The 12,893-nt window shown below is 43.1% G+C and overlaps 1 protein-coding gene across 2 annotated transcripts in view; it reads right to left on the reverse strand.

Annotated features, from left to right (window-relative positions):
• NOXO1 (NADPH oxidase organizer 1) overlaps nt 1-12,893 on the reverse strand; it is a 42,791-nt gene that overhangs the window by 7,075 nt on the left and 22,823 nt on the right. The window contains exons 1-4 of one of the 2 annotated variants that reach the window (XM_026683597.2): nt 6,577-6,718; nt 5,845-5,925; nt 5,685-5,760; nt 4,075-4,255 (exon numbers count right to left, since the gene is read on the reverse strand). In XM_026683597.2, coding sequence (XP_026539382.1) covers nt 4,075-4,255; nt 5,685-5,760; nt 5,845-5,925; nt 6,577-6,645 — 407 coding nt within the window. In that variant the 5' untranslated portion in view covers nt 6,646-6,718. Of the gene's footprint in view, nt 1-4,074; nt 4,256-5,684; nt 5,761-5,844; nt 5,926-6,576; nt 6,719-12,893 lie in introns of those variants that run through there. The other variant, XM_087973067.1, reaches the window with a different exon arrangement.

The following is a 12,893-nucleotide window of genomic DNA, read 5'->3' on the forward strand; positions in this document are numbered from 1 at the left end:
AAATTTGGAAGCAGGGACCTGAAATCGTGATGCCAAATTTTAATAAAATGTCCCTTTTGCTCCTAATCTTCTGCACGAGTTGAGCCCTTCCACGCTGTGCTCCCAGGGCTTGGGGTATCCCCACTGTTGTCCCAATGGCTCCCAGAGTTGAAGGGAGAGCATCCTGCTTGACCGGTTTCTGCTTCATTCACCTGCTACAGTTCAACAATGAAGCTTAAAATCTCCTTACCTACTGCATTCATCCTCATCTCTGGATCCTCAAAGATCGAATTGTGTGGCACTGGCCACTGCCTGACCCTTGGCAAAACTTAATGAATTTGTGTGGCCTAAAGCAATTTTGTTGTACCTTTTCCGAATATCAGGAAACAATGCCCTACGTTTATATCTTGTTGGATTTTTCTCCCCTGCAGGCTGGAATGGAAGCCATGTGAAGCAGGCTGGCAGAAATCCTGGAACCTTTGCCAAGATGCTGCTGAAGGACAGCTAAGAAGCCACGATAAAAGAATTCCAGGGACTGTTTAGAGTGTTGCGAGTCCTCTTTAGAGTGAAACCAAAGTCCATACTCCTGAGTCTCACAGTACAAAGAGCTAGTTGGCAGGACAGTTGGTTTCCCCCTGTCTCTTATTCTTGTAATGGCAGATCTGAAATCAAATTGTCTTCCCCTGCTGATGTGGACAGTGGCTCTCGTGTATTTAGCCTTTCCTTTCAGATGGTTTGCATGTGAGTTTCCCTTGATGTACCCCACAACCTGATAGGCTTGGAAGTAGCCTGTCCCAAAGTCTCTAGCCGCCTTCCGTGCCTAAGGGAGCCCAGGAGCAGCCCCCTCCCTCCCAGGAATGAGTCACCCAACTGGCCTCACAGCCATGAAGAATCGGGGCCCACCAAGGAAGGGGTGGGGGGCAGGGCCACTCCTCTCCTGATGTTGTCTGGCAGGCCAGAGTCAAGTGACCGGGCAGGGTTCCCCACCCGCTTTTGTCTCTGGGTCTCCGGGAGAAGCCGCCTGGAGTTGAAAGCCGGCCCTTGGCTTCGGCTACGGCTGCCTGTAGTTCTGCCTTCAAGTCACAGCATGAGTCCATGTTTGAACTGATGTGACATATTTTGTTATATGTTATGAATATATCACAAATGTAAGTTATGAATATATATATATATATATATATATATATATATATATATATATATATATATATATATATATGTATGTATTTTAAACAAGTTTAAGTTTTTTTAAACAAGAACTTCCGGTTTGTCGGCTTCGCTAGCGGCAGGGATTTGCGAAGCTGCGTGATCCCTGCCGCGCTAGTTGCTTCTGGGGCTCCGACCCAGACGGGTACGGAGCTAGGCTGCCCTGCAGGGGCAGCTGAAGGTTGGGGGGATCCGGAGAAGGGTGTGGGGGTGTTGCAGACCCCCTCCCCGGCCGGCAGAACCCCCTTTTCCCAGGACGGTGCAGCGGCGGTCCGTAATGGCCGCCACAAAGAAGCTGGCAGCCGGGTAAGAATGCGCAGGAGGAAGTGGAGAAAGTGCTTGAGAGGAGAAAGTTTTTCTTGGCTCCTAGGACTCTAAGACATATTTAATAAAATTCCTGAAAAGTATGACTTTCTGAATAATACCTGCCAGAAGAGGAAAAAAGCGGCTGTTTGATGGTGCTGAAAGGATAGCTTTCCCTCTTTTCCTACGGAATAAATAACTGGATGTTAAGAAACCTATTTTTTTAGGTGAAAATTGGTTTTAAGCGATGAGTGGGAAGAGAGAGGATTAAAAAGAAAATATTTGTATGTTAAGACTTTGTTGGAGCAGATGCCTTAAGGATTTGAAGACTAGAAGATATTGCAATAAGACTTTAAACAGATTTGGACTTTCTTTCTTTTTGATTGATATTACCCCAGAAGGAGAAAGTGAGAACTCTGCCTTGGTTTGGACTGACTGATAACTTTGGGACTGTTTTATTTTTTTTATTTTCTTTTGAATATTCTGGTTGTTGTAAGAAGAAAGAAGGGGAAAAGAAAAGAAAAGATTTATAATGGCTCTTTCTGTTGAGGAACTAAGAAAAGAATATGAACAAGCAAAAAAAAATGGTAAAGATGGTGTGGAAGAAGCTTTCCTATTTTTAGAAATGGCGCTCACTAACTATCAACAAACATTACAACAGATGAAGACAGCAGAGGAACAAGAAAGAAAGGAAGGAGCCATCTTTAATGAATCTCAGAATTTGATCAAGAAAGAAGGAAGAGAGAAAAGAAGAAAACTAAAGGACTTAAGATCTAAAAAAACATTTAAGAAAGGGAAAAATAAAGTGCAAAACCAATATGATGATAGTAAACAAAAGGGAAAAGGAATACGACAGAGAAGGGAAGCCGGTAAGGCAGAGGTTAGAAGAAGGGGGGGGTAGAAAGGTTTGTTGGGAGAAGAAAGAAAGGGAAAAGGTGGAGAAAAGCTACAATGTTTTGAAATTAAATGGAAAAAAGAAATTTTTTATGGATAATGGATAAAGTATAATTTTTTTTAAAAAAAAAGATTTTGCAAGGTACATAAGATGAGATGGTAGTATTGTAATGGTTTAAGAGTTGATAAGAGATTAAAATGTTAAAATGCTTTAAAATTTAATAATAGGGGAGGTTTAGAATACTGTTTTAATTAAAGAGTTTAATAAGATTATGGTATTGATGTTATTATAAAATTTTTATTATAGTATCTTTTTTTAATATTTGGATTTATTGTCTAATTATGTACTTAATTATTTTGGATGTATTAGTTAGATAGAATGTACCAAGCAAAATCGGATTGGGTATTGGATATTATTTTAAAGATTAATTTGACTAACTTAGGGGGGAGATAGAAAGGCATCATACTCTGATTAATGATTTCAGGAGAAACTTATTTTCTTCTTTTTTATGAGGAATGAGACAAAGGGATGATAAAAAATGGACAAAAGATACAAATATAATGATTCAAACTAAGATGATTAATTAAGATAGAATTAAGAAGGGTGAAATATGTGGAGAAGTTAATATAGAAGGCTTAGAATGGTAAATAAAATAAGTAATGATATGTAAGATGAGCATGAATATAATTGAAGTCCATGAAGAGAGAGACACCTGGGTCCAAGTTACTTTCCAAAAAGATTTTTTTTTATGTTTTGTGTGTTGTGTGTATATGTTTTTTCTGGGGGGGAGAATTAGTAAAAACTTGTAGAAATATAGAATGAGAATAATGGTAATTAAGTCAGAAAGAAATAGATGAAATAATAACAATGATATTGATTAAGAGTAAAGAGAAGTAAAGAGAAATTGAATAAGAGGTTTTGGTATGTTATATGGAAACGGTTTAAAACAGAATCATAATTTATCTGACTTGTTAAATTTACAATGAAAAAAGGTTTAAACATGTAATGAATAATGATAATTTGTGTGTTTTTAAAAATTAATAAAACTTGTTTAAAATGTAAGTTATGAATATAGAGGGCCTGTAATACGACCATCGTTAGCCTTTTCATGAACTTCCTGGGAAACTCATGTTGTTGGAATGTGTGTACTACCAACCAGGGGAGATTCTGGGTGTAGGAGTGATTAGCTGGTGATACCAGGTAGAGCATTTGTGGGTGTGAGTCTTGGAACAAACAGTGAGGGTGTGAAGTTCTGGCCATGATGTACCATACATGTGGATTCAGAGTAAACACGTTGGGTATAAAGAGAAGACTTGAACCCAGATCCCTGAAGCTCGGGAGAACTCTTGCTGGAACGGAGACGCCCTGAGCCTGCTTCCCAGCCCACTCTAACGCAACCTAAGGCTCACCTATGTGGAGAGTGTAGGTGAGCACTGGGGGAATGAGTAGACTAGCTGGGCAGCAATGCTTACAGCAACTTGAGTGGGCATAATGTAGTAAGATAACTTTAAAATTAGACAAGTTTATGTACACATATAAAGGAGGTAATTAAGCTTAATTGAACACTTGCCTTGCTTCTTTTTGTCCGAATCACACAAGAATAAAAGAACTATTGGGAAATTCAGTGTTATGCCACTGAGCCTCCTGAAATGCCCGTTTCTTCCCTGCTCTTCTTCTTTTCTTAGAAGTACCTGTTTTCTGGAAAGGGGGGCTCCAGATCCTGGCCGTGGGCTTCAAGAAACTTAACCACGTCTTCTCCTCGGGAGATTTTGGCTTGAGTCTTCAGCAGCTCCTGGCAATAGACCTCCAGCAGCCTCAGCGTCTCCAGGCAGCGGCTCAGCTTCTGGTTCTTCCTCAGCATCGCATTGGCATCTGTCAGGGGGAGAGCAGAATTACCCCCGAAGGAGTTCCCCTTCTGGGCACACACAACCCCACACAACCTTTTTTCAGCACCACAATTTGTGTGGGGTGTAATGTGCAGCTCTGGAAGAACCCAGGAGTGTGGAGTTCTGCAGGGCTGGAAAAGCACAAGCAGCCTTTTCATTGCGCACTTAAAGGGGCACCCGTGCTCTAAAATCATTCCTTGGGAGGAGGGAATGAAACTAAATGACACGTTGCATCTGACAAATCTTTCTTCCCACAACTGAACAAAGAACAGAGGTCTAGGATGATAAGAAGCTGTTTTTGATTTGTAATTCCCCTGAACCTAAAGCAGCTCCTCCATTGTGGTCTTTGTGGCCAGACAAAGCCTGCACTTGTAGTCCTGGGAGTGGACAGTTGAAGAGTTTTAAGCTGTTGGAAGAAACAGCCTTCTGGGTTCAGTTCCAAGTGGGGAAGAAAGATACTGGAAACATGGTGACTGTTTGGAAAGATGGTTTAATGGTGGACAGCAGGACCACATGCTTTGGGTGAAGAAAGAAGGAAAAGGGCCGAGATGCTGAGAGACCCTTGTTTTTATACCCTCTGTTGGGCCCCACCTTAGTGTTTCCTGTTGCTGTGTAAGAAATGTATCCCATTGGCTGTCAGACTCCCAGGGGTGGTGGGGTCTTAGCTAACTTTGTAGGCTTTGTCTGGACCACATGGCTTCACCTGAGTGCTGGCTGATGCAATCTTCCCAGGCCAGGTGGTGAGATGGGCAGAGGCCTTTGTTATGTAGAATACTCTGGCCCAGGCCTTAATGGCCCACCCATTAACAAAGGTGGGGGCAGGCTGAGTTTCTGCCTCTCTGAGTTTCTACTTTTCTTTATAGGGGAAATATTCTGCCTTTTTAAGTATATCCCAAAATATTTCATTTTCCTAGGAGAGGAGTGGGTTTTAACCTCCAACAAAGCCTTGTGAAATCAATGTATCCCTTAACTCCTCTCGAAAACTAAAGTGATTTTTTTTTTCTACAAGAGACTAGTAGGCAAAACTGCAACACTTAAAGCACCCATTTCCCCCCTCTGTACTCCAAGGCTCCCTGGCCTGAAGCCTCCATCATGAGGTACCCAACACCTTCTGTGGCCTCAGAGGCCAAATAAATGCATCCCCAGAGTGACTCCCCTCTGCACAAACCATCGTGTGTTTCAGTTTACATGAATGCACCACTGTGTGGATGGTTTGTAATGAGGGGCTGCTGATTTAGCACTTCCACCACCAGGAGGGGAGATGCCATTTGAGTAGGTCAAGGGTGTCCAGCCTTAAATGACGTCTCTCTCTAAATCTTATTGAGTGTTGATGAGAGCAACAAGGGTGCTGAACAGAAAGCTTCACCAGCCTAATTCAAGCTAAAATCCACGGAAAGCCCAGCCTTCCCTTTTACCTCGAAATCTTGGGAGGGTCCGGTGGGCTTTTTTCAATAAACCGCTCTCAATGGGGAATTTTCTCTTCAGTCCTTTCTGAAAAGAAAGCCAGAAATGAGCTTGTGCTGTCTGGCCAGCTCTGCAGGTAAACCCTCAAACCCGAGTTCAACCAAAACTTACATGGAGGGTCCTAAATTCGTCAAATGTCCTGTAAATGAGCCCCTGGGTTTGGTCAGACCAGCAGACAGAAAGTATGCAGATCTGGAGAAAAAAAACACCCCATGAAATCCACTTTAACCTAAATCATGCAATGCTCTCTTTCTAGCAGAAATGAAACTCAAGACAATTACCAAGAAATACCAATTTCTTTCATTTTAAAGAAATAAAAAGAATACTATGTTAGTCATAACAGGCAGGCAACTCAGTTGCAATGGAGAACAGATTAAGCTTTTTTTGGGGGGGGGGCAGCCGTGGTGTCTCCCAGGGAGCAAAAGAGGAGAAATCCAAAGAATCCACAGTTGCCACCTTGCCAAGGCTGAGTTACCACTATGACCCAATGATGCTAAGATGGAAACTGGCTAGCAAACCATTTGCCTTTGTGGGCTAATGTGAGCCCGGAAAGCTCTGACTGCAGCTACGGCCATGCCAAGGCAGGAGCAGAGAGCAGAGAGCCAAGAAAACTGCTGTTGCCAGCAATGGCTCCCAAAATGGCATGTCTCACCCCAGCCCTGGCGATTAACCGGAATCCAAACCATCACAAAAAGACTTCACTACAATGCCTTCAAGCTTCCAAATATTCCTAAGAGGCAGGAAAATGGCCATTAGTACTAAAAGCAACCGAACAGCCCAGGCTTCCCAAGGCCCCCTGCCGTCTCCCAGGGGCCCCCACGGCTGGGCTCAGGGCCAAGCTACCTTCTCCCTGCCATGCTTCAGCAAGCCCACAGCTGTCACCTCCACTGGAAACCTGCTGCTGCTGCCCATCCTTCCGACTTGCTCTGGAGAGGAGCTCTGGAGCCCTGCCCAGGCGGGCAGGTGTCTTAGAAGCCGTGGCTGGGGCGGAGAGGAGGGGCCACTGGCCGGCCGGCCTTGCCCACCCCTCTGCTCCACCCTTCTGCAGGATGCAGGGCAGAGGCCAAGGCTTTTGTCAGCAGGGCAGCAGGAGAGATTAGAAAACACACACACACACACACACACACAATTTGAACTCTCCTTGGCAAGGCTCACTCTGGACCCTCAGTGAAGCCATCGCTCAGAACCCTTGCAAAGAGAGGAGGGGGGGGAGGAAGGGAGGAAGGAAAAGGTGTTGGGAAAATACAGACAGTCCCTTGCCCTGCCCAAAGAGTAATCAAAAGCGCCAGGCACCATTTCCTCATTTCAGGGCTGGGTGGGTCACGCTGCCTTCCTCTGGAAGCAGCAGCTGCTCTGCCTGCCCCCTTCATTACCAAGCCCCCCCCCCACCTCCCCCATGTGCCGTAGCCCCATCCCTTTGGCAGTTGTGCCTGACTGCAATTTTCAAGGAAACAGCGGGAAACCGCACGAAGGCCGCCTGGGTGACTTGGAGCCAGTTGCTCCCTCTCAATTCAACCCACCTCAGGGTTGTTGTGCTGGGCAAACAGGAGGAAGGAGGATTAGGTCTGTTCGCCACCTTGAGTTATTTATAAAATAATCAAGGTGGCATAAAAAATAAATGATAAAGACTGATTTAAGCAGTTGGACCATAACATCTGTAAGCATGTTTCAGGTAAATGGAGATTCTCCGTCCTCCAGGTCCTGGTTGTCCCAAAGGGGTTTTTCTTTCCCCAAGAGGCAACTGGACTTGAAGATGTTTCGCTTCTCATCCAAGAAGCTTCTTCAGCTCTGGCTGGATGGGGGGGAAAGGGAAGGATTTCATTCCATTATCCATGATATGCAGTCCAATGCACAGATCTGTCTTTTGGGGAAACAAAACAGCCACTTCATAAACGCCTGGCACAAAACAAGAGAAAGCCCATCAGGACCAAGATTCAACAGTCCACCTGCATTTAAAAGACAAAGCTCACCCTTTTGATGACATTTTGAGCAGAGGACTGATGGCTTGAAAAGGGGGTCAAAGAGGCCACCTATGACAAAATTGAACCCCCCCCCTCAACAGCAGGGGAGGGATATGACATCACCTAGAAGTTCCATGAAGGCTCCACATCCACTTGCACCACTCAGGTGACCCTGAGGACACTGATAAACCTCCAAGTGCCTCAATAAGTCTCTGCAAATGACCAGCTTGAACCAAGGAGTATAAATCCTTCTATTTCCCACTATCCAGTCAGAGCTGAAGAAGCTTCTTGGATGAGAAGGAAAACATCTTCAGAGAAAAACAAGAAAGTCCAGTTGCCCTTTTGAAAAAAAAAAAAAAAAGCATGTTCCAAGTAGCCGGAGCTGTTGCTCAGGGACCCCATCGGTTCCCCATTTCTGAAAGTATCTGCCTTCTGACTCAGATATGTCTCTAACTGACTCTAAGTGGAGTCTTCAAGAAAGGAATTGCTTGATGCCCTTAAAAGCAGGAAGTTTGGAAACATTCTAGCATTTGATTTATTTTCATCAACACATAAAAAGTATAGAAAGGTCACGAAACTCATAAACTTAGAAGCACTGATCAAATACTGATCAAGGTAACTAAACCTCCAGATGATCTGGGAGAAAGGACAAGGCCATCCTTTCAAATCAAAGAGGGAAAAAGAATTGTGCCTCCCACAAACCATGCAGGAGAAGTAAATAATATTAGGCATGGGAGTCCATGGGAGAAGAAGGGTTAGGGGCCAAAAGAATCAACATAGCGGTCACATTATTTTATTTATTAATCACATTTCTACACCTCTCATCTTGTCTTCAATCACCACTATGATCACAGGATCATAGAGTCGAAGAACCATAGAATAATCTTTTCTTGAAGACCTCCAACAAGGCAAAGAGGCAAGACGTTCCATTTATTAATTAAAATGTGGGATAGACAGAATCAGAACCAGATGGATTCATAATTGGCTAACCAGCACACTCAGTGTGTAGTCCTCAATGGAGCTACTTCTACTGGAGGGAAGCATGAAGTGGGGTATCTCAAGGTTCAGTCTTAGGCCCAAGACTCTTCAACATCTTCATAAGTGATTTAGTTGAAGGGATAGAAGGAGAACTCATCAAATTTGCAAACGACACCCAAATAGGGGTGGAGGGGGAGAACTACCAACACTCTGGAAGATAGACTCCGGGTTTTGACAGACTTGAACACTGGGCACTATCCAACAAAATGCAATTCAGTGGTGAGAAAAGTAAGGCTTTACACTTAGGCAAAAAACCTCAAAGTATAAAATAGGCGGTACCTGGCTCAACAGCAGTAATGGTCTAGTAGACAATCACTTAAATATGAGCCAGCTGTGTGTTGCAGCTGCCAGAAAAGCCAATGCAATCTTAGGCTGCATCGACAGAGGGATAGAATCAAGGTCATGTGAAGTATTAGCAATGCTCTTTATACTGTACTGGTACTTAGCATTGTACTTAGAATGCTACGTCCAGTTTTGGTCACCTCAGTACAAGAAAAGAGTGCAGAGAAGAGCAAAAAAGGGACTGGGAGGTTCAACCATATGATGAACAGGTGCAGGAACTGGGAATGTCTAGTCCACCAAAAACAAGAATTAGGGGTCTTCCAATATTTGGGAGGCTGTCACAGAGAAGATGAGGTCAAGCTACTTTCCAAAGCAACTGAGGAAGGACGAGAAGTAACAGGTGGAAGATCATTAAAAAGAGAACCAACCTAGAAATAAGAAGAAATTTCCTGACAGAACAATGAATCAATGGAATGACTTACCTTCAGAAGTTATAGGCGCTCCATCACCGGACATTTTAAGAAATTGGACAGCCATTGGTCTGCAATAGGGTCTCCTGCTTGAGCAGGGGTTTAGATTAAAAGACCTCCATGTTCCCTTTCAGTCATTATTCTATTATTCTCACTGTCAGGAAAGTTTTCCTTAGTTCCAGGTTGGCTCTCCATTGTCCATTATATACTCAGCAGGTACTAGTGGCTAACCAACACAATTGGTGCTTTGGAACTAATTAGAGTCAGACGTGGTTAGCACTTGGATGGGCAATTGCCAGGAAATATCAGTCCCATAGGCTAAATTCAGATGGTGGCAATATGTTCTGGAGGACAGCAATGGCAATCCCTTTGTGTACTGCAACCAGGAAAGCAGATTGGTTATGTCCATGTAATGGCCAGGAGCCGGTTGAGCTTTTTATTCCTCTGCCCACAAATTCATTGGGGAATTGTGTCTACTTCTAGCTGCCACTGTGGAATTTATGGTCATCCTGCAATTCATGTAAGATAACTAAAATTTATTTGTTTGTTTATTTGATTTGTCAGTTGCTTACAAGATAATAGGTATGTATAAACATGAGTAAGAATACAGGAAATAGGTACAAATAAATGGGGACAATAGGACAGGGATGGGAGGCACCATGGTGCACTTATGCAAGCCCCTTACGGACCTCTTAGGAATGGGGTGAGGTCAATAGTGGATAGTTTGAGGTTAAAGGAGTCGGGGTTAGAGGAGGTAACAACAGAGTCAGGTAGTGCATTCCAGGCATTGACCACTCTGTTGCTGAAGTCGTACTTCCTGTAATCAAGTTTGGAACGGTTTACATTGAGTTTGTATTTGCTGTGTGCTCTTGTATTGTTGCGGTTGAAGCTGAAGTAGTTATTGACTGGTAGGACATTGTAGCAGATAATTTTGTGTACTACTTAAGTCCAACCGTAGGCGGTATAGTTCAAGGTTGTCCAAACCCAAAATTTTAAGCCTGGTGATATAGGGTATTCTGTTGCGAGCAGAGGAGCGTAGTACTCTTCTCGTGAAATACTTCTGGACTCACTCAATTGTATTAATGTCCGATATACAGTGTGGATTCCAGACAGATAGATGAGCTGTATTTGAGTATTGGTCTAGCAAAGGTTTTGTATGCCCTAGTTAGCAATGCAACATTACCGGAGGAGATTCGTAAGATTAGATTTACAACTCTTAATGCCTTTTTGGCATGGCACTTAGATCATTAGATATGAGTGCTCCAAGGTCCTTGACAGAGTGAGGGTCATCAACAAGGTCATATCCGTCTAGCTTGTATTTGGTGTACTGATTTGTTTTACCAACGTGTAGGACAGAGCATTTGTTGGTTGAGATTTGGAGTTGCCAATTGTTTGACCATTCAGACACATAATCAAGGTCGCTTTGAAAGACAGTAGCATAGTTGAATAGTTTTACGTCATCCACAAAGACTCAATTGCTTATAAAGTGATTGCAAAAGTCATTTATATAGTGTATAAAGAGGGTGTGTCCTAGAACGCTGCCTTGGGGGATACTGCTGTTAACTGGAGCAGGGTTTGATATAGCGCTCCCTATTTTTACTATTTGTTGCCTGTTTGACAGGAACACAGTAATCCACTTATGAAGGGATCTGGAAATGCCATAAGAGTTTAGTTTTAACAGTAGTTTGTCATGTACCACTGAATCAAAGGCTTTGCAGAAGTCTATATAAATTGCATCTATTGCTTTACCCTGGTCGAGTAGAGTCAATATGTTTTTGCAGTGTAGGAGTTGTAGATTGCAGGACAATTTTTTGTCTTCTTCCTTTATCATAACCATCTCATTATAAGTTCTGCTTCAGAAACTTGGCCTCTGGTAGTAACTGGCAAAACTGATGGAAAATCATTTTTTTTATATAATTGAATAAAGAAAGTAGTGTCAAAAACCTATTCCAATGTCAGTAAAAGATTATAAAATATTGACAATATATTGCATGAGGTTTATTTGTGCCATCTGATTTCCTCATGATTCAGTGCAAATATTTCCCTGATTCCTGCACACATCACACCTCAGTTACGATAATTTCTTATCCTACTTCCTTGGGAAAATACCTTTCTGGCTAATATGAGCTAAACCAACTTTCTACAGTTTGGTGTCCCAACATGTCCTGGGATTACTATATGTGTACAATTAGGGATTAACTATTTTTAAATTCAGATTTTTGTGTCCATTTCTCAGTTGTGCTATGAAGCACTTCTTTCTGATTACATGCAGCACTTTTGTCTTGATTGCCCCAACTTTACAACCAACAGTGTCCTTTGGCTGACAAATAGATTGAAACTCTGGCATTTAGTGATAATGAATAATGTTGGCTTGAGGGTCACCCTTGCATACCCAGTCTTTGGGAAATGTACAGGGAGTGCTGGGAGTGTAATCCCAGCCTATCTAGAAGAATCAGATTTTGGACTGGCTAAGCCAGCTAGAAGGCAGACCAGATTAATAGGAGAGAAACAGTGAGCAGGGTCCATTTTTGATAGGTCAGAGGCCTTTTTTTCCCTATTCTTCTCTGATGGACACTACAAGCTGACTGAAAACTATGTTTATTTAAGGCGCACCTGCCTCTTGTTTTGAGAATCTATAAGACTGCTTCTCAACCTAACCAACTTTAAGATGTGTGGACTTCAACTCCCAGAATTCTCCAAGCAGCCAGTCACACATCTTAAGGCAACCAAGGTTGAGAACCACTGCTCTGTAAGATTCCCAAAGTCATTTTGCTGAACTTGTGTCTGCTACAAGAACAGCTGTCTAATTCACTCTCAGTAACTCTGGATGACTTACAAAGAAAAAAACAATAAAAAGAAATAACCCCGCCCCCCATCAACAACAATCAAATATGCCATTTGATGGGCTCCATCCCTCTCTGGGGTCCCCAAGCTTGTCGACAAAGCCTCGTCTTTAGCACCTTGTAAGGAATGTCAACATGGGGCTAATCTTATCTCTGTGGGGATGACGTTCCACAGGGAGGGAGCCATTAGATGGTCCCATTAGATGGTCCTCTTTAGGAGAGGGGATGTGTAACATGCCCTGCCTCCCTGCTCTGGTGGGTTGGGTAGATGTGACTGGTCCTTCAAAGAACCTGGTCCTAAGCCATGGAGCAGCACCTTGAACTGGACCCGGAAGCAAATCAGCAGCCAATGCAGCTCCTGCAGGAGAGATGGCACGTGTGCACACTGAGGCCTGCAGACAGGTATAGGTATAGGTATATAGGCACATATACCTATATATTTTTAAGTACACATATTTTTCAAACATGCAGAACCTGGTTGGTGGAGCCTCCTTCTTGAAAGGCCATCTATCTGTACATCTCTGTCAGCCTCAAGATATCTTCCTAAAAAGTATATTCTGTCTTCT

This window comes from Notechis scutatus, chromosome 12 (genome assembly GCF_049901735.1).
Source record: "Notechis scutatus isolate UNSWTSFEM ecotype Mainland chromosome 12, rNotScu1.2, whole genome shotgun sequence".
Lineage (NCBI taxonomy): Eukaryota > Metazoa > Chordata > Lepidosauria > Squamata > Elapidae > Notechis > Notechis scutatus.